At 49.2% G+C, this 26,889-nt stretch overlaps 1 protein-coding gene across 1 annotated transcript in view; it reads right to left on the reverse strand.

Annotated features, from left to right (window-relative positions):
• Nucleotides 1–8,919: 8,919 nt before the first annotated feature.
• LOC136569484 (serine/threonine-protein kinase PAK 3-like) overlaps nucleotides 8,920–26,889 on the reverse strand; it is a 38,516-nt gene continuing 20,546 nt past the window's right edge. Inside the window, exons 6-17 of the mRNA XM_066569877.1 lie at nucleotides 25,136–25,261; nucleotides 23,367–23,504; nucleotides 21,696–21,821; nucleotides 18,768–18,902; nucleotides 18,353–18,490; nucleotides 18,164–18,292; nucleotides 14,005–14,117; nucleotides 13,245–13,362; nucleotides 12,464–12,563; nucleotides 11,864–12,060; nucleotides 10,365–10,502; nucleotides 8,920–9,006 (exon numbers count right to left, since the gene is read on the reverse strand). Of these exons, the coding sequence (XP_066425974.1) occupies nucleotides 8,920–9,006; nucleotides 10,365–10,502; nucleotides 11,864–12,060; nucleotides 12,464–12,563; nucleotides 13,245–13,362; nucleotides 14,005–14,117; nucleotides 18,164–18,292; nucleotides 18,353–18,490; nucleotides 18,768–18,902; nucleotides 21,696–21,821; nucleotides 23,367–23,504; nucleotides 25,136–25,261 (1,545 nt within the window). The remainder of the gene's footprint in view (nucleotides 9,007–10,364; nucleotides 10,503–11,863; nucleotides 12,061–12,463; nucleotides 12,564–13,244; nucleotides 13,363–14,004; nucleotides 14,118–18,163; nucleotides 18,293–18,352; nucleotides 18,491–18,767; nucleotides 18,903–21,695; nucleotides 21,822–23,366; nucleotides 23,505–25,135; nucleotides 25,262–26,889) is intronic.

Raw genomic sequence — 26,889 nt, forward strand, 5'->3', positions numbered from 1 at the left:
AGAATGTGCACAGCTGAATTACCTTATGGAAAAAACTACAGTTGAATTTTGCTTCCAGGTCACTTGCAATTGAAGACAATATAGTGGAGAGACATTCCTTTTCAGCTAAATACTACTTGGAATCTGCATGGTCTAAGTGAGAAAGGAGATTAACATGATCTCTCCATAATTAGGTCACTTACAACCAGGGCAAACAACCAGGGCTGCAAAATTTGTCACAGTGACTCAAAGTGAAGTAGAAAAAGACCCTCCAAAACTCTCAGTTGGGGCACTGCTATTGTTCAGGTCTGTAGCTCACAAAGAAGCCCCTCAGCACTTGCCCAAGTTCATTAGCTCATACGCTATTTTAAGTTATTCTCCCATGGTCTGCATAGCTGTATCATGAAAAAGTATATCATGAAAGTAGTGATGTGGAACACACTCTAGTACTGGCTGTTCCATGTGCAGCTGCAGTGCCAAAGAATAAAGACTTTATTTTTCTTTCAGAGACCTGAAGCAAAACCTTCCGGAGATCTGTCAGACCTGGCAGCACATTCTTCCAGCAAGTGGCTAACAACCCCATATCAGTTGGAAGAATGATGAAAATCAGATTATCGGACAGCCAGAGGAAAGGTGAGAGTTCAGAAGTCTGTTTGCACTGACATATACAACTTTTATCACACCCAAAACCTACCTTTTAAGCGTCTTCACTTTTCCTATGGAATTCCAGCTTTCAGCCTTCATTCGGTTACCTTCTTGCTAAGGACAGATTTCAGCATTAAATGCCAGCTTTGCATTTAATGGGAAAAGAGTATTTATTTATCTATTTATAAATACTCATTTAAGGGAAATGAGTATTTGCCTTCGAATCAGCTCCAACCAAGCTCCACAAGTCAAATGGGCAGGTACATTTCACAAAAAAAAATCTCAAAAAAGCAATGGCAGTCCACATTTCTTCATCTAGATTAGGATATACATCAGATATGAATGTTAAATTCTTAAGAGGAATTCAGTTACCAGACAGGAACTTAATCAACACTGCCACCACCGACAAAAATAACTTCATTCAGAAGGAAAATGTTGGTTTAGAAGCACACACTGCAAAGGCAGAACATCATACATTCACATTCCTATGCATTCACACTCAGTATTACAGTGTTGGCTTCTTGGCTTTAACCTTGTGAAAAATGCTAATCACTTGTTTTTAAAATTTTAAAAGTTTAATAGTAATAAAATGGTTATAAAAATAGCAATAAAATTAGAGTAAGAAAAATTTGGACAATTAGGATTAGGGCAATATGAGACAATAAAAACAAAGGGTTATGGACAACCTGGGTACCTTTTTCTGGGCAAAATAAGCTTGAAAAAGGACACACATTAACAGAGGATTAATTCTTAAAAGTAATAGTTTGCTGTATATTCATATATTTGATATATGAAGCATAACTTTTATTTAAACAAAGGATTCTGTCTGGTTAGTGTTAACTTCTTAATCTTGATGGTGTCTCAGGGCTGAGTGAGGTAGGAAGAAGTTAGTTTCTTTTGATAAGGGAGTAATAATTTTTTTTTCTCTGAAAGATTTAGGTGTCTTGTGGCTGTTATCTCAGTGTGAGTACTTCATTCCTCTCTTTAAAAAAACTATCTTACATAGCATAGTTTCTATTTTAACATTACGTTATAACATAAAACTATATTTAACACACTACTTAAGAAAATTAATACAGCATAACTTTCTAACATAACACATATAATATTAATTTTAATATTTGTGAAAATCCAATCATAAAATACACATTTTTCACAACCTGTACTCCCATGAATGACTATGTGCCTTAGAAGAGGCAGAAATACAATGTTCAAATATATATATGAACTGAGAACTGCAATGGTTTTCTTCTTGTTCTTGACTTTACTGACATTCGGGCAAAATATTCAGGGTTTACAGTGACAATGCAGATCCTACTGCATAAGAGGCAGTGAGATGGAAAAGGAATTGCTTACAGCCAGACTGGTTAGAGGCTGCTTCTTAAAAACTTTGTTTCAAGTGCCACAGAACCAAGTTTTGACTTGGAACAGAAAGTGAAACACTGCAAAGATTTTGAGCCAAATCCCCATCTCCCTCAACCTTAATGTAGGACCTTGTCCATGGGGATATTTTAATGTGACAGAGGGAAAAGTGCTACACAATGCCAATAATTAAATGACCAATGAATCTGAGGCAGATGTTGATCCAGCAAGCTCACACCACACTGATGGTCTGTACAGGATGCCTGTGATTCACCAGCAGAACACCATTCACCCACTTCCCAAAAAACTATTGCCCATAGATCTTGTCAAAGTACAGACTACAAACGTCTTGTTTAGGAGCACCTCTTGAAAGAGATGTCAAATTCATTTTTCACAGGATTCATCTGTAAGCCAGCACTATATTATACCGGGATTGTTAGGAGATGGCACTTGCACAGAATCACATCAACTATTTAAGAATGGGACTTAGAACAGCAAACAATGCAGCTCTTTGTGTCAGAGACTGCCCTTAAACATTTTCACACCACCGTTCACAAGACCAATTCAATCCTGATGGCAGTGACTCAGATCTGCTACAGCCTAAAACACAAAGATCACTGCATACAGATTTTACTCAAATGCTGAGATTCAACAACAGTAATAGCACTGTTACAATAAAAAAGCAACCCCAAATTGGAAACAGTAATCCTTGGAAGCAAGCAATAGAGATCCTTGATGCACCAGCACCAGGACACAGAAAATCTTTTTAAGAATAGTTTACCTGTACACCTACAATATTTCATTCTTAATGCTTTAGTTATTGAATATTTCTACACAGAAGTGATCAACTATATCACTAAATACATTTTTACACTACTACAAGAAAAACTGCAGCTTCCATTATTTCCTGGAATCTTTCCTATTTTGAAGTACCACAATGGGAGCCTCCTATTCAAAACTATGCTAGCTATTCATAAACCATTGGGAAAGAAAAGTCCCAAAACAAAACAAAACGAAATCCCAAAGCATAGAATTAATCAACCCAAACAACACTTTGCAAAGCCGCTACTACCTGGCAACAAAAAACCCTCGACATCTCAGTGTTATAGATACGTAATGTGATGGATTTACTTTCAGAATTAAGGGATGAAAATTGTATATATGTTAAAATAAGTTTATTGATATGTAGTTATGTTATCGTAATCTTGTTTAGACATCCTTTGTTCTACCCATAGTCCCCTTCCCCCCTCGCTATTGTCACCACCAGACAGCCTTGGCTGCGAAAGACTTGTGAAGGTGATGTACACACCGTGTCCTCCGCACACCAGCAGGGCCTTGTCTGTCTCCGCAGGAGACAAGCTGAGATGAGCAGAGCTCCTCCGGGAAAATCCCGGGGCGCGCCTTGGAGGTCCGTCTTTCCCCTCTGCCCCTGAGGGGACAGAGACGATCCCATCTGGGTCTCCAGAATGTTTTGCGGAGATACTCAAAACTCCACAACTTTTGTGAAAGTTGTAAAGCCAGTATGTTTATTACAGCACTGGACGCATGTGGGAATCGCTCCCCTCAAAATGACATGCGTACTTCTGGGAACTTCAGGTCCTTTTCTATCCCCCTCTCAGATACATATCTCAGATACATATGCATACAATTTCACAATAGGTTCATACATGTTCATTTTTACGAATTTCGCATGACATTTGCCGATAGCTTTTCTTTATCAGGAAGAATTCCTAGGTCAGGTCGATGGCTCTCACAGCAGTCTCTCTGTCTCTCGCTATCACGCTCTGTCTCCCCCCCCACCCCTTATCTCTGTCCTTCATTGAAGCAGTTTCTCTGAGCCTAGGTTTTGCAGTCAGGCTAAATAGCAATAGCTATGTTTTCTAACCACAGACTCAACTCAAAAATGTACATTTCACCTAAATCAAAATGGATTTCTACCCTGGAAAATTTCTACTTTGCTTCAAAGGGAGGATGAGTACACTGTGCCCCTTGCAGGAGATGGGAAAAGCTTGTTGCTAGCAGGCGCGGCTGTGACACCACCTGACCTCCAATCAAGGCGCAAGAAAGTAGCCTCCACCAATGGATGGTAAAAAAGAGTTGACAGACAGACTTTGGGAAGGGCCAGGGTTAGTGATGTAACCACAGGGGTATAAAAGGCGGAGCAGCCACTGTGTAAAGAAGCACATGGCAGTTTGATTCCATGCTTTCACTGGTGCAATTTTTCTTTATTCAGTCTTGTTGTATTTTATAAGAAACCTCTGAAATTTTAAAAGTCAGCATCCTTTTTTGTGAGGTAGTATTTTCTTCTAGTTACTCAAAATTATTCATATTCAGTAACTACTCCAGCAGCAAATAAACCCACAAGCTCCTCCGAGACAAATCAAAATAGGACAGAACCTCCATGGAAAATATACCTGTTTTCTAGGAACTGCACAGAAAAATGTCTCCTTGTTCTCTTCACTTAAAAGCCTAGGTAAATCCAGGCTCATAATCATGATACCCAAGAATTTACTGCCAGAGTGAACACATCAAACTCCAACACACAGGGACTCAAGGACACAAACTGCACACACATCCCTCACACCCAAGATGGCTTGGAACCATCTTCCTGCTGTAATATATGTTAGAAATAATTCATGCTATAAAAGAATGTATTTTATAAAGATTGCAAAATCCAAACGAGTCTCAGACCACAAGCAGCAAGAGAGGCGGACGTCTATTCAAATTCTGAAGTTCCTGAAGGTGGCAGGAGAATAATCAGCAGTTAGCTCATGAATAGACACACCCAGTGTGATGATCACTGTTATCCCGAGCCATCGGAAGACGCCTAAGAGTGATCATCGATCATCGCCCTGTTGATAACATCGATCAAGATAGCCAAAGTCCCCAGAAAGATGCATGTGAATACACGATTTCTTGGATTTGATCAACGCTGGCTGTCGACCAGGAAATGGCGATTGTCCAGCTCTGCACAGTGAAAGAACCAACTGTGAAAAGTTACAAAAGAAACTTGGACTCCTTTGCCTCGGGCATAATAAACTATAAAATATCCCCGCAAGAAGCGGCTCTCATGAACGAGGGGGGTCCGATGCGATAGAGGTCAGATCCAGGTTCACCGAGTGCCGATCCGAGGCTTGAAGCTGTCTCTTTGGCTGTGGTGGTTTTGAGGATTGTATTTTGGTGACAGAAAAAGATAAATCTTTTTGCATTTTTGATAATTTGGCTTTCGATTGATCATTTATAACACTGCTGAGCTGAGGACAAGAAGCGACCAGAATAGCCCGGGCACTCCAGCGTCACTGCAAGGCATCCGGCAGCCTTGAAGGTACAAAGCGAGCACAGGTAGGAGCTCCTCGTGTCCGGAGCGAGGCCGGAGGAGCCCCCACCACGGAGCTGACGCGGCCCTGGCCCGGCCCCGCTGCGCTCCGAGCGCGGCCCCAGAGCAGCCCGGCCGAGGCGGCGAGGGACGGGCGGTGAGGGGCCAGGGGATGGGGCGCTCCAGGAATGGGCGGACATCCCGGCAGAGGGGAGAGAGACCTGGCAGAGGGAGGAGTGAGTGGGAGAGCAGAGAGATGCTGGGAGGAGGGGGAAAATCCCAAGAGAGGAGAACGAGACTGGGAGTAGGGGAGATCACAGGAGAGGGGGGGTGAGATCCCTGGGAAAGGGTGGGTTGCCTTCCAAGAGGGTAGAGCCAGAGAAAGAGGAGAGAGCCTTGGGAGAGGGGGGAGATCCTGGAAGAGGGAGGAGTAATTGGGAGAAGGGCAGATCCAGGGAGACGAATAAAAGCACTGGCTACAGCCTGGGAGAGGGAGGAGCTTGGGACAAGGGGTAGCTTGGGACTGGGGAAAACCCGAGAGAGGAGGGAGAACCCAGGAGATAGGGGAGAACCTGAGAACAGGGGGGAGATCCGGAGTAGAGTGGAGAGGGCCTGGGAAAGAGGGGAAAGACGTGGGAGAAGAGAGCCCAGCGGCGGGAGTTCGGAAGCGAAGGCTCCTGCAGGCGGACCGGGAAGCCGGAGAGCCCAGAATCAGGGAGTCCTGCAGCCGGGCCGAGAATGGGCGTGGGTCAGTGCGGTTCGGGAGAGCGCGGCTGCGGGGCTGGCTCCGGAGCCGCAGGCGCGTGGAAAGCGCTGCTCGGCAGCCCTGGCGGCACTGAGAGCACAGCCCTGCCCGAGGAGGCAGCGCCACGGGCGCCGCTCAGCTTCCCAGCAAGGCCTCGGCACCACTCACCTTCGCCGCCGTATCCGCGGCAGCTCGGAGCATCAGTCCCTGCCCGGGCCCGAGGCTCAACTGCGCCAGGTGCACCAGAGCATCGCCTCTGCCTTGACAAGCCACAAGGAGCAGTGCCGGGCAGGGACTGCAGATCCCCATTGGTGGCAGAGAAAAAAGAGCAAGGAATCTTCCATGGGAGAATATAGGCAATAGGATGAGGTGTCACTGTCAAATGTGTTCAGATGCACTCACAAGGATACTATTGCTCTTGGCTCAGAACATGGAAAAGAAGTGGGCAGACACAAATCACAAGCTGGTTGCAATATCCAGGGATCAGTTATCAGAATAAAATGCTATGCAACTGCTGGAATGCTTAATGGATGACTAATTACCCCTTGCTAAGTCATCTGGGCTTGTTAGGGGCAGCATACTTATCTCTCAAAAATTACTCTAGAGCTATGATTAAGAAAAATTTTGAAGGAAGGCTCATAGACCCACATTTTAATGCAGTTGCTGTGGGTTTGATAAATGAAATCTGCTTTAATGTCTTGATTTTCCTAAAGGTTTGTGGGGTTTTTTTCACACACGCATGCATGCTAAATTTGAGACTCTAAGGTAAGATCTTTTCATAGGGGATATGGAAGAGACAGGTCTTCAGTCAGCACTATGTCAGTGAGAGACAGCTGAGCGATGATTACTGAGAAGAACAGCCCTGCAATAGAGGTGTGAGCCCTGGCTGATACGCAGTAGAACTACCTTAGGCAGGATCAGTAACAAGCTTTTGAAGAGTGAAGGGCCTAATCCTTTGGTGTGGTACTGTATGGACTTTGGGATCACTACACCATTGCAAATAGGTTCCCTTTCCAGCAGAAGAGACTTCCATCTGCTGCCTCTGCCGAGACACTGGGAGGGACAGAGTGAGCAAGGCTCAGTCAGCTCGCAGGGTTATTTGCACAGAGGGGCTGCAACAACACGAGAAGCCAAAAGCAAACAAGCTCATAGCCTCATTCCAGAACTGCTCAAGCATCTGTGTCCTTGCTGGCAAGACAAGAAGGTGCTTCAGACCTTAAAGGCAGCTTCATCCTTTGCAGGACCAGCCCAAAATGTCAAGATCTACAATAGAAAGATGGGGGGAGGGGGGTTTGGGGGTTTTTTGTGCTCACTGGGTGGGAAATGCTTCAGTTGCGGTTTTGAAGGGCTTGCCTGGGTTGTCATACTAAAATGCAGGAAAAAAAAAAAAAGCTGTGCTTTTGCTTAATGAAGCCACATTGTATCTGTCTTTCAGAAAGGAATAAAGAAAACACAGATCGCCTACTGAAATTATTCTCCTCCCTTCCAAATCAATTCACTCCTCAAGCACATGCCTGAGGCACATCCCCGACTGCCTCTCTCCCAGCAGCTCAGAGCTGCATCGCACAGCGCTTGCTGCGTGCCAGAGAGCACAAAGCAGGCTGGCCTGGTGGGCCTGAATATTTCTGCCAAACACTCTGCATCTCACACCTTTGCTCTGGCTGAGTGCAGAACTGCAGGATTGCAGGCGCTTCCTGCCAGAGCTGCGTGAGGCGCTGGCTCCTGCAGACGTGCCCTGCCAAGCTGTCCCTGCCTCACGCTGGCCTCGCTTCCCCTGGCAGAAGTGCCGGGCCTGAAGGAGGCTGCCCTGTGCTCCAGCCTGCCGAGCAGCCCGGCTCCCTGCCCCGGTGCCCAGAGTGCTGCACACACTGCTGACCTTGGCCAGGAGTTGCAGGGCAGCCGGCAGAAGAGGAGGAATCCTCAGCCAGCCCAGTGGCCCTCGGCTGCCCTTGGCCTTTCTCTGCTCCTGGGCACACTCCAGACGGCCAATGCCTCCAGGCCGGGCTGTGCCCAGCATGGCTGCGCTTCCCCTTGGCAGCAGCCAGCTGCCACCTGGGCTCTGAGAGCACAGGATTCACCCGCTCCCAGGAACAGGCACCCAGGGCCCGGCTGCTGCCTCTCGCAGCTCCAAGGGCCTCCTTCCAGCCTGCCTCTGCCGGGGCTCAGCCTGCTCCGGCCTCTGCCGCGGCTCTGCTGGGGCTCCAGCCCGGGCAAGGCCGGGCCCGCTCTCACCTCACAGGCACTCACAGCTCTGCACCACAGGAGACCCTGCCGAGCACCCTCTCTGATCTTTCTGCTTTCTCACTTGAGCAAGGCTCTCCTCCAGACAAAGACATTGCACCTAGGGATCCAAATCCAAGTGGCAGGAACCCCAATGCTCTCCAGTCACAGCTGAACGCCTGCATCTGCACAAGATGTTTGGCCTGCCTCATTTCTCCTTTGCTTTTGCCTTCAAATGCCATTGCCCTTTCTGCCTCAAATTGAAAGTACCAAAGCTGGCCAAAAACAGACCAGTGCGCCATATTCCAAAGGCAGTGTGGTCTGGAGAGGATGAATGGAGAAGATCCTTCCCCACTTTCACACCATGCCAAAGACACTGTGTCACTTTCCACCTTTAAGAAATAACAGACAATGCAGATGGAATTCTTGAGTTTATTCGCAGAGTGAGAAGGAAGGGAATCTTCAAGGCAAGTTGTGGTTTCAGAAACTTTATTCATTTCCAATCCTACTCTGCAGTCCTATTACACAATCCTACTCTAACCCTAACCTTAATCCTAATCCTAATCCCAGTCCAAGTCCTAACCCTAATCCTAATCCTAACCTACAATCCTACTCTAAGAAGGTTGAGGAATAAATGATCCTGATGTGATTGTCACATTCTTGTCTCCTTCCTCTTCTTCACTGAAACAATCAGTGGCACCAGGCTGGACGCAGGCTCAGCAAATCTTACAAATGGATGCTGCCCAAAGGGAAAGAAACCAAATCAACAAAAACCAAGGAACCTTGACTTTCCAAGCTCAGTGCTTCACAGGATTCCTCTGGCTTCTAGAAGGATGCAGGAAGAGGACCAATGGGACCATCTACAGCTCCATCTTTATGTGCAGGACTTTGCCATCACAGGCAAACCTGGCCCAGAATCCCACTCATCCATTTATCCAGGTGTCTTCATCTTGCTGAGATTTTTGCCCTGCCAATGCTGTAGAAATGGTGCTTTCTGTCCTTGGAGTTTCTTCTTTTCAGGAAACTCCAATGACTCACATAGGTCCCTGCCTTTGCAAGACAGGCACTGTGCTGATTCCCACAGGGAGACAGAGCAGTGTCTGCCTTTCCATGGCCTGCCCCTCGTGTGCTGGATGGCACCCTCCTTCCCAGCAGGGCCAGCCCAGTGGCACTGGGCCCTGCAGTTCCCCCTCTGCCACACAACCTGGCAGTAACCCTGGCACAGTTCCCATCTGCTTGAGCATGCTAGGCAGCAGATGGGGCTGGGACAAGTCCCTCCCAGCTATCCCTGTTTGCGTGGCAGAAACCTCTAAGGGTGGGCTGGGGGGCACAAACCAGGGCCCCTCCGAGGCTCCCAGTGAGCCCCCCACAGCCCCTCCTGCCCACAGCCAAATCTCTGACTGCTCAGCTGGGCCTGGCTTCCTTGGGTTCCTCCACCACCATTTCATGTCTCTGTACCCTGCATTGCTCTACTTCAATTCTTTTGCTGTTAGATAAAATTGAACACCCCACCAAATTACAAAAGAGGGCGACAGAAACAGAAAACAGAGCAGCTCTCGTCTCAGGAAATGAGGAGAGAGGTGGAATTATTCAGTTTTGTGAAGAACAGGCCCGAAGGAGACTTTACTGTTGCTTTCCAAGACTTCAGAGTGGTTTTGAAGAAAGTGGGGGACATCTTTTTTAACAGGGCCAGTTACAATAGGATGTGGGTGAATATTTTTAAACAAAATGGGGATCAAGTCAGAGTAGGTCTAAGGAAGAACTTGTTTACTCAGAGCATGGTGCAACCCTGGCACAGCTTGCCCCAAGAGCTTGTAGGTGCCCCATCCCTGGAGCCATTCCAGGTCAAGTGGCAAAGGGCTCTGAGCAACCTGATTTCTTTAAAGATGTCCCTGCTCATTGCAGGACACTTGCACCACAGGACCTTTTACAGGGCCCTGCCAGCCCAGCCCAGTCTAGGATTCCTCACCATTTTCATTTGAAGAGCACCAAGAGTGGAGGTGAGGAGGAAGGGGGCTTATCTGATGCCTTGGACTTGAGTGGAGGAGGAGCCCATCCCTCAGAGCCTGTTTCACCTGCAGCCCCTTTACATTTTACCTGCAGGAGTTCCTTGGCAGACCAGCGCTGCTCCTCATCTGTCTGCAGGCAGCAGCTCAGGAAGTCCCGCAGCAAAGCTGAGAGGAGCTTGGGCTGCCGCAGTTTTGGGGTCCCTACTGTGGCTATCAGGCGTCGAGCCTGGAGAAAAAAAAAAAAAACCACGAGGCTCCACCTGCTGCTTTCACATCTCTAAGGCTCTCCCAGATCCCTTTGTTTAACCTCTGTTCTTCAGTGGCAGTTTCTGCCCTTGCAAAGACCCAGAGATGACTTTCCTTTACCAACCAAAAACCCAAACCCCCATGCAGCCACAGCTTTTCCACCATCCCGCAGATCTTGCCTTGGCAGCTGATTTGATTGACTGACCTAGTTAGTGGGAACTACATCAACAAATGCACATTTGCTTCTCTGAGGATTTATACCAGCTTGAGAGGCGTTTTGGAAGCTGTGCTATACAAACTAATTTCAAGGGTTAGTACATGAAAGGCATCTCTGCAGTGCTTGTTGGTCCTTTAAGCACACATGCCATAGAACAAAACTCATCAAGCTTTTTGTGCTGTTCTTGAAAACAATGGCAATTGGAAGGAAAGAAAGGAAATCCATCAGTTAATCCCCAGAGAAGGAAACAAACATTTACAATCTCATCTTCAACACAGACACATTAAGATGCCTGCACAAATGTATTGGGATGAAAATGCCTGCTTGGCCACACAGGAGCCACCTGCAGCTCTGTCTCTCAGCAGTCTGAAAATTTCAGCTTCCCTCCCATTTTGCAGCAAAAGAAAAATTGTCATGGTCAGAAGGAGGAGAGGTGGCATCCCTGTGGTCACCCTCTGCTCATTTGGCTACTCAAGTCAATACATTAATGGTAGGCCCATCCCAGAAAGTGCCAGGAAACAAACAGGAGCTTTTGGCTGGCTCTCCACATCACCAGGCTCTGGCTTGGTGATGCAGAGAACGGGCCTTGGGCTAGGAGAGAAACACGGTCACTAAATGCAGTGCAGCAGCACTGCACAAGAAGCAGAAGAGACTCTGTGTCCTTGACACCCTCATGCCCAGGTTTCAGGCATGTTTCCCAGTGAGAAGAAACTGCACAGGAGGTTAGGTTCCTCTCTAAAGACCACAGTTTTAGAAACTTTGTTGGGTTTGGGTTTCCTTCCTTCATTTATGGAAAGATAACACCAGTTCTAAGGTGCTTGTTTCCTGTTACTGGGGCCATCTCCACAGAAAAAAGAACTGGAGCCACTTACAACCCAAGGGAAAGTGTTTCCTGAGAATGGAGTTTGTTTGCATATGGTAAGGTTGAGTTCGACCACTGATGTATCCAAATCTACAGCAGATGCTGATGTGTTGCAGGGACATTTTTAGGAGGGAAAGTAGTGGAATAGAGGGAAACTTGATGGAAGTAGTTCCAGCAGATGGCAATGGGATTTTGTCCAATGGCACACAGGACATGGGACAGGCGAGAAAGACAGTGGGATGAGTGAGTATTTGCTCCTTACCGAGGCATGACTTTGGTCCCAGTAAGGAGGTTCTTGTTCTATCATTTCAATCCCCACAATTCCAAAAGACCATATGTCCACTTTGGGGCCATATGGTTGACCTGTCACCACTTCAGGTGCCATCCACCAAGGAGTCCCGGCTACCAAGCACGGTCTGCTCTGCTCAGGGGTGAGCTGAGTAGAGAGGCCAAAATCAGCTGAGGAGAAAGCAAAATACTGGTTTTATTTCAATTCTGTGCAATTAGGAAAGCAAGCAAAAGAATTCCCCAGTAGAAGTTGGAAAATGTGCTGTTGAATCTCCTGGCATTGGCGACTTAAAAAATTCCCCCATTTTTTACACTGCCTCCAGCAGTGGCTTTTGTTCTTTGGAAACTTTAGACTTGTAGCTCCCTCCCTCTGGAAGGGGGACACACACAGAACAAGGCCACCCTTGACTGCTTGTTCCTTGTCCTACCTCTGAGCATGTTGCAACTGTGCCCTCAGCTCACAGCGGGTGTCCCTGCACTGCCACCAGCACCATTTTTGGGGAGCTGGCAGTCACGCAAAGCAGCCCCACACCCACATCCCTGGAATGTTGCACATAACCAATAATATGCTGACTCAGCTTGACAGAACCGTCAGTTCTGAGAAGGATGTTGTCGCTCTTCACATCTCGATGGATCACATCGTTTGAATGAAGAAAATCCAGTCCTTGCAGGCACTGAGAAAGAATACAGAAAGAGAAGGGAAAAATGAGTGATGTGATTTCATCACACCAGAAAGGAAACAAAGAATCTAAAAGATTCCCTCTCCAGGGGAATGGGGAGTAATGGCAGAACACAGTGCCACTGAGAGGAAGAGCTTGCTGCTCCAACACTGGCAGAGCAGGTCCTTTCTGAGGAAAGGCACGTCAGCTTTTGAAAGAGCAACAGCACCTGCTGTTGTAGGCTGTCCCCTGCAAACCAGCCAGAATGACTGCTGCTGCAGTGCATGTGCTCAGAAGCAAAGAGCATTTGGGCTGCACTCCTGTCCTTTTTAGCTGAGGACTGAGAGAAATTAAGTCTCTTTTTTCTTTGCTGCTTGTTTCAAATCCTGCCACCAGCACCTTTGCTCTCACAGGCAAGGAATGCAGTGAAGACAGGCAAAAGTTTAGCCAGGCAAGATGGAGAACAGCAAATACAAGAGACAGAGCGAGAGTACAACAGCAGGAGATAAGAGTACTGGCACTGAGTACAGGGAGTGCAGGGGCACTGGCAGGCCTTTCACTTGAGGTGCTTTTACTTGCCCATAGCATAGCAGCCACACAGAAACAAAGCTTGGAACAGGAAATCACTCCTGTTCTGAGCCCCTGTTCCCAGACAATCCTGCTCAAGCCCTCAGAAGCACAGATGGGATTGCTGACCTCCCGACTGATGGCTGCAATGTGGTCTTCAGACAGGCAGGTCTTGTGGATGACATCACTGAGGGCGCCTCCATCCATGTACTCCATAACCAGCCAGAGTTCCTCACCCAGAAGGTAGCTGAAAGAAGGAAACAAGGGCATGGAGATAAACATGCATGGCTAGCTTGACTTTTTGCCTCCAGGTTTCTTGTTTCCAGGTGCCTTTGTGACTAAGACAGAATCAAAGGAATAGACAATCTGAAGTCTGTGCAGTTCTGGAGGAGAAAGACACAGCTGTGAAAAAGAAGTCTTAGATGGCCAGCAAGTGAAAAATGCAGTTTAGTAACAGCTCAGGTAAAAACCTGTCAGGCATGGTGTTTCTGGAAATAAGCACCTCGTCTTCCTGGCATGCACAGCAATGGCAAAGAGGGGCAACAATCTAAGGGAAATCCACTTTAGGATGGTCCATCAGCATTTAAGAAACTTTAAAAAATCAATCCTGAAAAAATGTGGAGGCAGTGTACTTTGAGGGTATTGACTTAGGAAGATACAGCTGATCCAGGTTTTGAATAAGTTTGGAATAATTTTCAAACGATGAGTGGCAGGGAAAACTCATGCAGACAAGATGCACTCTCTTCTCATCCATTGGAGATGAGTAGAGAAATATGAATAAATAAAAATTAACAGCTCTACTTTCTGCCACTAATCAAAGTGGGTTTTTAACTTCTCATGTTTGCTGTATGTAAATGCCCATTGATGGGATAAGACCATGACCTCTCACCTGTCTAAATAATTCACAACACTGGAACTCCTATACCTCTTCATGATCATGATTTCATTAACAGTTAGTTCCTTCCTCCCCAGTCCTTGGAGATTTATTTTCTTTATGGCCACCTAAAATGACATTGAAAATCAGTAACTTGAGAAGTTGGTGGCACGAGACCACAATGCACATGGATCAAGTGATTTTGCAATGACACAGCTGAGCTGTGCCAAACTGCCTTGTGATGAGGCACTGCAGTAATGAGGAACTGACATCCCAACAGCCCATTTCTCTGCTCCCTTGGGGGCCAGTTACAGCACACGTGGGGCCACTGACATTTTGCCTTGACCACTTGGTAACAGTGGTGTCTCAGCTATCACCCACAAACCTCTGACCACACTCTCTGCTGCTTTGGATGGGATTCAGAAGAAGTAATCCATGCCTTAATACTCTGTGGATACATCTTGGCCTATGGGCAGGGCTTTTAGGGCACCTTACAGATCTCTCCCTACGTGCAGTTCCCAAGTGCAGCACTGCAGCTGGCTAAGGAACTACCAGGAACTTTCAGATGTATTTGCTGGCAGCCAGAAATGAGGATCCAAGACTCTGAAGCTGTAGCCCCAAAGAGCAGTGAGGTGCTCAAAGGCACCACCTTTGTTTTAGCAATGGAGAGCGAGTGAGCGCGTCCTTCTCGGAAAGGAACCGCTGCGCTCCGTGCCTTCCTTCCGAGGAAGGCTGAGGAGGACAAAGTCCCAAATGTATTTTGCAGGCTGGCACCAGTCTGTGCTTCTTGTGCCTTTCAGCACAGCTCTACCCAAAGCTCCAGCCCCAGCTCACACCAGAGGGGAAAGCCCCTCAAGAGCAGCAGAGTTTGCAGGGCCTGTTGACATTTACCTCTCCTCCTGTGGCATTGTTGAGTGCTCTGACCACATGTCCAAAACCCCTAGAAACAAAACAGAAGCAGAGAAAGGAGAAGCTGTTTAGCTCCTAGAGTGAAAGCCAGCTCACACAGGAGATCTCTGCTGGAAGTGTCAAAACCTGCAGAGGATGCAGGAGGGCTCTGCCAGAAGGCAGATGATGCATTTTCCTCTCAAGTGCATGGGCACTGGGCCTGTTCCTGAAGCACTGGGGTTCAACTTCTAGAGGGAGTTTAGTCTTTCCTCTTGGGTTTCACTTTCTAAACTGTGTGGTTCCTATGCTGACCACAGAGACTTTCCTTCTGCAAACCAGGGGAAAGGAATGTTCCTGGTAACTTTTATCTCACAGCTTTGATGGGGGTAGGTTGCTCTTTCAGGCAAGCAAGTTTCTTCTTTTATCATTAGTGTGCCAGTATGATTTTGAGACATCCAAAAATGCTAAAGAAATTAACACAGAGCTGTCCCACACTTGAGAGACAAGGAGATCTTCCAGGTCCTGTTCCTTGATGGAGGCAAGACCTTGGCAACATGGAGATGTCGCTAACAATGCCTTCTGAGCCCACTCACAAATTCTGAGCAGCACTGAGAGATGGGACAATCTATCCCCAGTGTGTGAACATCTTTGCAGCTTGCCTGACTTCACGCTGGATAGACATTCCAGCAGAAAAACACCTGGCCCATGGTTGTGCAGGAGTAACTGCGGTTGGACTCACCCGCTGCCAATATGTTCCAGTTCAGTGTATTTCACCATGGGATTTTCCTGGTTGACCATTCTCCCTAAGGGAAATAAAATGCAGGATGCTAACTTGAAAGCAGAGATCGCAGCTTTCAGGAGATATAAAAGGCAGCCCCACTGCCTGGGGCTCTGAGCCCTTTGTGCTCAGCTGGGTAACAACAACCACAACAGCAACAGGAACAGGACAGGCAGCCCTGCAGTACAGATGGCTGGCACAGAGACTGATTTTGTACAGTCCTTTGAAGAGTTCTCTTTGACAAGAAACAAAGCCCAGGGAGATGCATTTCCAGGAGAGAAGGAAATCTTCTCCACCTTTCAGCAATTTGCCAAAAGAATTCCTTCCCATTTGTAAACCAGAGCAGCTCATGCTATAATCGATTCCGACAGGACTTTCAGCATCAGGACCCTCACCTGTTTATGAGCAGGCTGAGCTCAAAGATGCCCCTCTCCCAGCTAAGGAAGGCTCCAGCCTCTGCAGTCCCTCCAGCCCAGCCCTCAGGGGCAGGGCAGTGACTACAACAAGGCTGGCAAAGCCCAAGCATGAGCACTGACAGGCACTGATGGGAAGAAGCCAGAGTGAGCCTGAGCCCCTTACAAGCTGTTGCTCCCATTCAGGACACAACAGGATGGGCTTTGAGATCAGCCCCACCGAGGCACAGATCAGTGCCCTTTTGGTCCCAACAGGTGATGGTAGACACAGAATCCACCGGGCTCTGGTCTCAGCCCCACCAGGTCTTATCTGAGAGCACAGCACTGGCAGATGTTCCAGGCAAGAAGCAGATTCATTGGGTGGTGCTGCAGAATCACAAAGGACTTGATGTGTTTTCCTAGGGACTGATCTGAGCAGGGCTTGGGCCAATGGCTAGGATTCTAACAGTCATGGGAAAGAGTGGGAATCAGGTATGGAAAAATACCCATGGATCTAAAGAATATACCATGGCTGGGCTGGAGGCTCTCTCCTGAGAAATGCCTGCAGTACAGTTTTATCTGATCATGCCACTTGGATGTGTCTCTTGGACACATCTTGATAAGCATAAAACTAGAAGATTAAATAAAAGTTGTTCTCAAAGTATTGCTTTTTTCTTTGGGGGCAGATGGAAAACACCTCGTGCTCTCTATTTGTCCTGTAACGTGATGTTCTTTCAAAGTAGTTCTCTTTGACAAAAAGATAACATTCTCATGAAAATATAATGCAGATGCAGTAGTGGTAACAGTAACAGTCATAAAAATGCCATCAGTAAGATGTGGGGCAGAAGGGCTCTTTCAGGATGGGGAAAAACCAACTCCACCAAAAAAACCCCACAAACCATCAACCAAAAAAACCCAAAACACAACAAAAAAACCCCACAGAAACAAAATACCAAAAGGCCCCTAAAAAAATAAACACAAAAACACCCCCCCCCAAAAAAAAAAATTCCCCAACCAAAAAGACAAAACTCCAAAAGCAGTCCATTTCTGTGAAGTGTTTTTGCTCTGATGACTGGCTGGAAGTCAGGAGTCTAAGGAGAATTTAGGAAGCTAAAAATTTTGTTTAGTGTGGCCACTAGCACACAGGATTTGCCTAGATCATTTGCTAGGTCACAGCCTTCTGCTGATCCAAGAACAATCCTTGCTTCAGCCTTTAGTGGAGAGGGAAGCTCAGGCAAACCCAAGCCAGTCCAAGGTGCCCTCAGAGGCAGCAGGAACACCCAGAGCACTCTCTCGCTGCCTCGGAGCACAGCACTTCCTCTGGGGAGTCCTAAATGGCCCTGTGACACCAAACTCAGGAGGAGCATCTGGTATAGCTCTGCTGACACCTGCACACAACACACTGTCCCTCAGACAAGAAATCCCCCAGACGTACCCAGCATCTCCAGGTACTTCTCCTCAGTCTCCTGTTCCAGGGAGATGAAGGAACTGCCCCAGCTTGAGCTTCCAGGTTTGACAGAAAGGCTTCCTCGAGATGATGCTGCTGCGGCAGCAGGTTCAGAGCCCATGATGTGCTGCACTTGGAGCATTTCTGGTGGGCACTGTTCCTGTGCCTCATGGCAAACTTGGGGCTCTTCATTGCCAGACATTCGCTGGAAGTCTTCGCAGGCTGCCCGGTGAGATGTGAACACTCGCACCTCAAGTCAAACAGAACAAAGCAGTCAGACACTACAACTTGTCCCTGTCAGCCAGGAGTCATCAACTGTCAGGAAAGGCAAAGAACAGACTGACAAGGGATACAGACAGCTTGTTCCAATCCTCCATCTGGGTCACCACATTCCACTGTAAAAACACCTCAAGAAACAAGGAGAGCAGGAACAGGCCAGCAGGAATCAACTTGGATGACTGCTGGCCAAAAGGCCAAAGGACAAGTGTCACTGTCCAGGGCAGCAGTTGAGATTCAGCACACCAGGAAATGTCCTTCAGAGTGACTGTGATACATACTACAGCAGGATCAGAGGCATCACCCCACTCCCTTCTGCTCTGAGTGGAAAGGCAAGAAGGGCAGAAACCACCAGCTTGGTGACTGCAGTGACTGCATCCCTCTTTCACTCACTTCTAGAGCCTGAGGGAGGCGATTAAGTTTCTCTCTGATGATTTTCATTTCTTCCTCCAGCCTCTTCTCCCTTGCCTTGTTGCTAGCCTCAGAGTCCTGCAGCTCTGCCTGCACGTGTCCCTTGATAGACTGTGAAGGAGAAGGGAGAGGACATTTCATGAGTGGAGTGGCTGCCACTCTTTCACTCACCTGGTTTTGTTGATCGCTCCTCTGCTGATGGAGATTCTCCTCTTGAATTCTACTCATGTCTTCCTTGTTCCTCCTCTTCACTGCCATGATGGCACTCTGAGCTTCGGGCAGCTCTGCTTGTGGCTCTGCTTTGATGTTCTGTACACACAATGCAGAGCAAGTGACTGGGAGCTGCCATCAGACTCAGCTTTTTCCGTCTTGAAGCCTCAAAATCACATTTATTCAGCCCCTTCTTTCTGCTTCCCTCCCCACATCTGCTTCCATTGCAAACCTCCTGTCCCAGGGCTGATCTCTGCAGATTCCAAGGCTCTGTGCTTCCAGTGCCTGTGGGACTCCTGGCCTCCTCAGTCCCAAGAGCTCTGGTTTATGCCCCTCTTCCTGCCCTTCCCTCTGTCCCCTGGCCAGTCAGGCTTACCTGGCCATTCTCCTGTGGCTCTTCCACCTGCTGCCTGAGCTGCTCTTCCTGCTCTCGCGCTGGGAACAGCTCTCCCTGAGTCTGCCATGGCATCTCTGATGAAGCAATCTGCTCCTGCTCTTTCTCTAGAAGCACCTGAACAGAAAGGAAGAGAAGATGGGTTTCAACTTCCCACAGGACCTTTGTGGGCCAAGACTCAAAGACTGCTGGGCTCACACATTCCCAAAGCACTGTGCTGCTGCTCTGCTGGGTCATTCTCTGTTCGAGGAGAGGCACAGATTCCAAAGTGACCCTGGCCCTACAGTCAGGGGCCATCTGGGACTGAAGCTCCAACAGCCTCTCAGGCAGCTGACAGGGAAGGTGTGGCATTTCTCAAGGGTTTGCTGAGGGCCTCCCTCTGCTTCTGCCATGTCCTGTTTGTCTTTCAATAGTGACTGACACCCCACCCTGTCCCACAGCTCCATCCTGGCTCTGCAGGTGGCTTCCTGGGTGAGCTCAGCCCTTGTGAGAGACACTTCTGGAGTTCTAGTTCATTTCAGGCTTGCACCAGCATTCCTGCATACCTGACATCTATACTCTTGTAAGAAATCCTGGTCATTCAGGAGATAAGAATGTGTGCAAAGATCTTTGATGGAGGTCACAGAGCCTCTATGGCTACCTCAGTATATGGAAGAGGACCAAGGTGTTTCTTCTCCCTCTTTTGTCAGCTGAGAATTCTGACCAGCAGAAACAGAGACTCTCCTAAGGCCCCATTAACGAATGCACTTACACAGCCCTGGGGATGCCAGTGAAGGAAACCATGTGTCACGTATGGCATGGCATGTATGACCAGAGTCACCAAACACCACCTAAGCATGGAATTGTTCCACCTCTTTAGGACAGGCAGAAATCTACAAATTAACTGAGGACTTGAGGGCACAAGAGACTGGAGGAGGAAAACAACTCTAAAGGGAAAAACCAACATAGCTGGAGGGGGAAATATCTCTGCCTGCTCAGAATCGGTCAAGGGAACATGTCTCTAATCCTCTCCTGAGAGGGATGAATTAGGTGACCTTTACACCACCAACAGCTTTGGACCAGAGCCAGGAAAATTCAATTATGGAAATGTTACATAGATAGATAGATAGGAATATAGGCAGATAGATCTCACTACTATAACCTCCCTTTACTGTCCTCTCTGTTGCTTCACACATCAAAACTTGGTAGCCAGTGCCCCAATCACCCGCAATCCTGAGATTGCTCTCCTGTTGCTTCAGAAAAGCACACACTTGGGGAATTTGGAGTGTCTAGGTCCTTATGGAAAGAGATCAGACCCAGAGAATTGCACTGGGAACTGCAGTCTTTATGCGTCTGTGCTTGGGTAAGTTCTCTTGGACTCAAGCACACTGATGGTGCTAAAGTGGCTGGAAACAGAAATAAAGCCCAGCAACTCCCACCAAGTGCTATGATCTCTGAGGAGCAGCTGGAATGCAAGGGCACTGACCTCCTGCTCAATTCCCTAACACAACACACACTGATTCCCTGGACTGTAGAAAGTCACAGGCACTGTTAAAGTAATCTTTAAGGCCATGAATGAAGGCCTGGAAACACAAAAGCTTCACCTGGATCAAGGTCCAAAAAGGGTGCAGAATGCCTTCAAGAGCTTGATAAGAGCAGGAATGATGGTGCAGAAGCATCCCTGCTTGCTGGAAAAAGAGAAAAGGAATCGAGGCCTTCACCTCCTAGGAAACCAACAAACCACAAGTTGGGAAGTGTCAGGTACTCCAGTGTCTAAAGCCCTTGGATGCAGTGATGGCATGTTTGGCAGAGAAACAGCCCTTGTGCTGAGCACTGTCATGCAGGGAATGATGGAAGTTTGCCTGAAGGTCCCTCAAGAGCCTCCCACTGTCCAGGCTAAAGCTCCCTCAGCACCTCCTCACTGGCCTTGTGCTGCACCCCCTTGCCCAGCTCCCCTGTCCTTCTGTGCACGCGCTGCAGCCCATCAAGGACTTTCTGCTGCCCAGGGGCCCACAAGTGCACCCAGCACTGCAGCTGTGGCCGCAGCGCTGCCCAGCACAGGGCCACGCTCACTGCCCTGCTCCTGCTGCCCCACTGCTGCTGACACAGGCCACCATGCCCTGGGCCTTCTTGGCCACCTGGCCACATGCTGCCTCATCCTCAGTGGCTCAAGGCCAGCAGTAAACCTGGCTCCTTTTGGCCCATGCAGCTCCCCAGCCACAAATTTGCCCATTTCACTTCAGATACAGCAGGCACCATTGTACAATGGCCTTCCTGTTCTGAGCAACACAAGACAGCAGTCAAGGACTTGCAGCTTCACCCCCACTGCAGGCTCAGAGGCACTTGCCAAAGCTGCAGACTGCACCACAATACGCATCAACAGAAACTGGCCGCTTCTGCTTTTGGCCTCACAAGAAAGCTTCGCGACACCGCACTTTGTTTCTTTGGCCACGCGGCACAGGAATGGCCCCCCACAGCTGCATGGACCACACAATCCTCCCCTTGCAGCTTATCAAAAGCCAAAAGACAGCTGGCCCAAAAGAGACTGTACAAGTGAAGAACTACTCAAGGAAAGTGCCGACCGCTTTCACAAGCCAAACACGCCTTTCCAGAAAGGGAAAACAAACAAACCAAGGCCTGGCACCTCCAGCACTCCCTCCTTTGCCCTTGGCCATAGCACTGCAGAAGCCAAGCGATAGAGCTTCCCTGAGCCAAGCAGCCAGATGCTCTCCCAGAGGCACCAGCCCTTTGCTGCCTCAACATGACAGCTCAAAGGCCAAGTTGTGCGGTCGCTAGCGGGAGGAAATCCCCAGCTCCTGGCAGGACTCCAGCACCCAGCATCCTCAGCCAGCAACAGCAAAGTGCTGCCTGCTCCAAACCTTGCAGCTCTGCCTTGCACTAAAGACAGCACCACACACAACTGGCACTTACACGTTGAGAATATGGTGGTCTGACCACTGATGGAGGCTGGCGCTCATCCACCTCAGTTTGATCCTCTTTGGCTTCTTCTCCAGGAGCAGCGCGGGCCAGGGGAGAGGCGGCTCTTGCTTCTGTCATCTGTGGCAAGAGAGGAGCATGAGACACAGGCCATTTCCTATCATGTAGAACCTCATTTCTTTTCAGATCTACCACAACATCTTCTAAGGAAAAAATCATAACGTTTCATGGTGACAGAGGGGTTCTAAATCACAGCCACCAAATTACATGGGCCAATTCAACACCACTCTAGATGGCTATGAAGTTGATTTTCCTCCCTGGCTGCCATCAGCAAGCAAGGTTGCCTCAGAAAAACGGAGCTTTTAGAGCTTGAAAGCACTGAAATGGAAAACTAGGAAAGTGACAGCAATGCCTTTGCTACTGCTGCTGCAGACGTAGAAAACTCAAACTGGACCACAATCCCATCCAGGGCTGCAAAAGGGCAGGAAACATTGTACAGAAGCATCATTGCTTACTGGAAAAAGAGGAAAATGAACAGGCCTTCTCGTGCTAGCAAAACAACGAGCCAACAAACCACCAGATGGAAGTGCCACCCACTCCAGTGTCTAGAGCCCTTGGATGCAATGAGTGATGAATTTTTGGTGTGAACCAGCCCTTGTGCTGAGCACTGTCATGCAGGGAATGATGGAAGTTTGCCTGAAGGTCCCTCAAGAGCCTCCCACTGTCCAGGCTAAAGCTCCCTCAGCACCTCCTCACTGGCCTTGTGCTGCACCCCCTTGCCCAGCTCCCCTGTCCTTCTGTGCACGCGCTGCAGCCCCTCAAGGACTTTCTGCTGCCCAGGGGCCCACAAGTGCACCCAGCACTGCAGCTGTGGCCGCAGCGCTGCCCAGCACAGGGCCACGCTCACTGCCCTGCTCCTGCTGCCCCACTGCTGCTGACACAGGCCACCATGCCCTGGGCCTTCTTGGCCACCTGGCCACATGCTGCCTCATCTTCAGTGGCTCAAGGCCAGCAGTAAACCTGGCTCCTTTTGGCCCATGCAGCTCCCCAGCCACAAATTTGCCCATTTCACTTCAGATACAGCAGGCACCATTGTACAATGGCCTTCCTGTTCTGAGCAACACAAGACAGCAGTCAAGGACTTGCAGCTTCACCCCCACTGCAGGCTCAGAGGCACTTGCCAAAGCTGCATACTTCATCACTACACAGATCAGTAGAAACTTTCCCCTTCTGCTGTTTGCACCTTCTCAAAAGCCAAAAGGCAGTTGGGCCAGCAGTGATTTTACAAGTGAAGAACGACTCAAGAAAACTGCAGAACACTTCCACAAGCCAAACACCACTTTCCAAAAAGGGAAAAGCAAGCAACAAAGCCTTTTGACCTCCAGCACTACCACGTGAGCCCTTGGCCATAACACTGCAGAAGCCCAGAGATGGAGCTTCCCTGAGCCAAGCAGCCAGAAGCTCCGAGGGAGCTGCGAGTTTAACACTGGCCCAACATGACAGGTCAAAGGCCAATTTCTAGCTCTCACTGCCTGCAGGAAATGGCTACGTCCTGCAGGACTCCAGCACTCAGCATCCTGGGCCAGACACAGCAAGTGCTGGCAGCTCAGAAACTTGCACCTCTGCCTTGCACTAAAGATGGTGCCCCCCACAACGGGCACTTACTCTCTTGGAATGATGAGGAGGTTCTGGTGTGACCACGGCTGGACAAAGGCGGTGGTCATCTTTCTCATTTTCCTCCTCTCTGGCTTCTTCTGCAATAGGAGAGAGAGCCAGGGGAAAGATGGCTCTTGCTCTTCTCACCTGTGGCAAAGAGAGAATCATAGGGACAGGCCGTTACCTAACGCTTATAAGCTCATTTCTCTTCGTATCAACAGCCACATCTTCTAAGGAGAAATCATCAACTTTGTTAGCAATGGCATTCAAAGTCACTCCAACCAGATTGAAATGGGCATATCCAATAGAAGAGTATAAGGCTATGAATTCGATATTCCTCCCTGGATGCCATTTGCAAGCAAGGTTGTCTCTGCAAAAGGCAGCTTTTGGTTCTTGAAAGCTCTGAAATGGAAAAGTAGGAAAGTGACAGCAAGGCCTTTGCTACTGCTGCAGTAGACAAGAAAAACCAAAAAGGGTTCAGAATCCCTCCCAGTGCCTATAAGCACAGGAAAGTTTGCGCAGAAGCATCCCTGCTTGCTGGAAAAAGAGAAAATGAACAGGCCTTCACCTCCTAGGAAACCCACAAGCCACAAGTTGGGAAGTGTCAGCGACTGCAGTGTCTAAAGCCCTTGGATGCAGTGATGGCATGTTTGGCAGAGAAACAGCCCTTGTGCTGAGCACTGTCATGCAGGGAATGATGGAAGTTTGCCTGAAGGTCCCTCAAGAGCCTCCCACTGTCCAGGCTAAAGCTCCCTCAGCACCTCCTCACTGGCCTTGTGCTGCACCCCCTTGCCCAGCTCCCCTGTCCTTCTGTGCACGCGCTGCAGCCCCTCAAGGACTTTCTGCTGCCCAGGGGCCCACAAGTGCACCCAGCACTGCAGCTGTGGCCGCAGCGCTGCCCAGCACAGGGCCACGCTCACTGCCCTGCTCCTGCTGCCCCACTGCTGCTGACACAGGCCACCATGCCCTGGGCCTTCTTGGCCACCTGGCCACATGCTGCCTCATCTTCAGTGGCTCAAGGCCAGCAGTAAACCTGGCTCCTTTTGGCCCATGCAGCTCCCCAGCCACAAATTTGCCCATTTCACTTCAGATACAGCAGGCACCATTGTACAATGGCCTTCCTGTTCTGAGCAACACAAGACAGCAGTCAAGGACTTGCAGCTTCACCCCCACTGCAGGCTCAGAGGCACTTGCCAAAGCTGCAGACTGCACCACAATACGCATCAACAGAAACTGGCCGCTTCTGCTTTTGGCCTCACAAGAAAGCTTCGCGACACCGCACTTTGTTTCTTTGGCCACGCGGCACAGGAATGGCCCCCCACAGCTGCATGGACCACACAATCCTCCCCTTGCAGCTTATCAAAAGCCAAAAGACAGCTGGCCCAAAAGAGACTGTACAAGTGAAGAACTACTCAAGGAAAGTGCCGACCGCTTTCACAAGCCAAACACGCCTTTCCAGAAAGGGAAAACAAACAAACCAAGGCCTGGCACCTCCAGCACTCCCTCCTTTGCCCTTGGCCATAGCACTGCAGAAGCCAAGCGATAGAGCTTCCCTGAGCCAAGCAGCCAGATGCTCTCCCAGAGGCACCAGCCCTTTGCTGCCTCAACATGACAGCTCAAAGGCCAAGTTGTGCGGTCGCTAGCGGGAGGAAATCCCCAGCTCCTGGCAGGACTCCAGCACCCAGCATCCTCAGCCAGCAACAGCAAAGTGCTGCCTGCTCCAAACCTTGCAGCTCTGCCTTGCACTAAAGACAGCACCACACACAACTGGCACTTACACGTTGAGAATATGGTGGTCTGACCACTGATGGAGGCTGGCGCTCATCCACCTCAGTTTGCTCCTCTTTGGCTTCTTCTCCAGGAGCAGCGCGGGCCAGGGGAGAGGCGGCTCTTGCTTCTGTCATCTGTGGCAAGAGAGGAGCATGAGACACAGGCCATTTCCTATCATGTAGAACCTCATTTCTTTTCAGATCTACCACAACATCTTCTAAGGAAAAAATCATAACGTTTCATGGTGACAGAGGGGTTCTAAATCACAGCCACCAAATTACATGGGCCAATTCAACACCACTCTAGATGGCTATGAAGTTGATTTTCCTCCCTGGCTGCCATCAGCAAGCAAGGTTGCCTCAGAAAAACGGAGCTTTTAGAGCTTGAAAGCACTGAAATGGAAAACTAGGAAAGTGACAGCAATGCCTTTGCTACTGCTGCTGCAGACGTAGAAAACTCAAACTGGACCACAATCCCATTCAGGGCTGCAAAAGGGCAGGAAACATTGTACAGAAGCATCATTGCTTACTGGAAAAAGAGGAAAATGAACAGGCCTTCTCGTGCTAGCAAAACAACGAGCCAACAAACCACCAGATGGAAGTGCCACCCACTCCAGTGTCTAGAGCCCTTGGATGCAATGAGTGATGAATTTTTGGTGTGAACCAGCCCTTGTGCTGAGCACTGTCATGCAGGGAATGATGGAAGTTTGCCTGAAGGTCCCTCAAGAGCCTCCCACTGTCCAGGCTAAAGCTCCCTCAGCACCTCCTCACTGGCCTTGTGCTGCACCCCCTTGCCCAGCTCCCCTGTCCTTCTGTGCACGCGCTGCAGCCCCTCAAGGACTTTCTGCTGCCCAGGGGCCCACAAGTGCACCCAGCACTGCAGCTGTGGCCGCAGCGCTGCCCAGCACAGGGCCACGCTCACTGCCCTGCTCCTGCTGCCCCACTGCTGCTGACACAGGCCACCATGCCCTGGGCCTTCTTGGCCACCTGGCCACATGCTGCCTCATCTTCAGTGGCTCAAGGCCAGCAGTAAACCTGGCTCCTTTTGGCCCATGCAGCTCCCCAGCCACAAATTTGCCCATTTCACTTCAGATACAGCAGGCACCATTGTACAATGGCCTTCCTGTTCTGAGCAACACAAGACAGCAGTCAAGGACTTGCAGCTTCACCCCCACTGCAGGCTCAGAGGCACTTGCCAAAGCTGCAGACTGCACCACAATACGCATCAACAGAAACTGGCCGCTTCTGCTTTTGGCCTCACAAGAAAGCTTCGCGACACCGCACTTTGTTTCTTTGGCCACGCGGCACAGGAATGGCCCCCCACAGCTGCATGGACCACACAATCCTCCCCTTGCAGCTTATCAAAAGCCAAAAGACAGCTGGCCCAAAAGAGACTGTACAAGTGAAGAACTACTCAAGGAAAGTGCCGACCGCTTTCACAAGCCAAACACGCCTTTCCAGAAAGGGAAAACAAACAAACCAAGGCCTGGCACCTCCAGCACTCCCTCCTTTGCCCTTGGCCATAGCACTGCAGAAGCCAAGCGATAGAGCTTCCCTGAGCCAAGCAGCCAGATGCTCTCCCAGAGGCACCAGCCCTTTGCTGCCTCAACATGACAGCTCAAAGGCCAAGTTGTGCGGTCGCTAGCGGGAGGAAATCCCCAGCTCCTGGCAGGACTCCAGCACCCAGCATCCTCAGCCAGCAACAGCAAAGTGCTGCCTGCTCCAAACCTTGCAGCTCTGCCTTGCACTAAAGACAGCACCAC

The sequence above is a fragment of the Molothrus aeneus genome (assembly GCF_037042795.1).
Source record: "Molothrus aeneus isolate 106 chromosome Z unlocalized genomic scaffold, BPBGC_Maene_1.0 scaffold_33, whole genome shotgun sequence".
NCBI classification, from domain to species: domain Eukaryota; kingdom Metazoa; phylum Chordata; class Aves; order Passeriformes; family Icteridae; genus Molothrus; species Molothrus aeneus.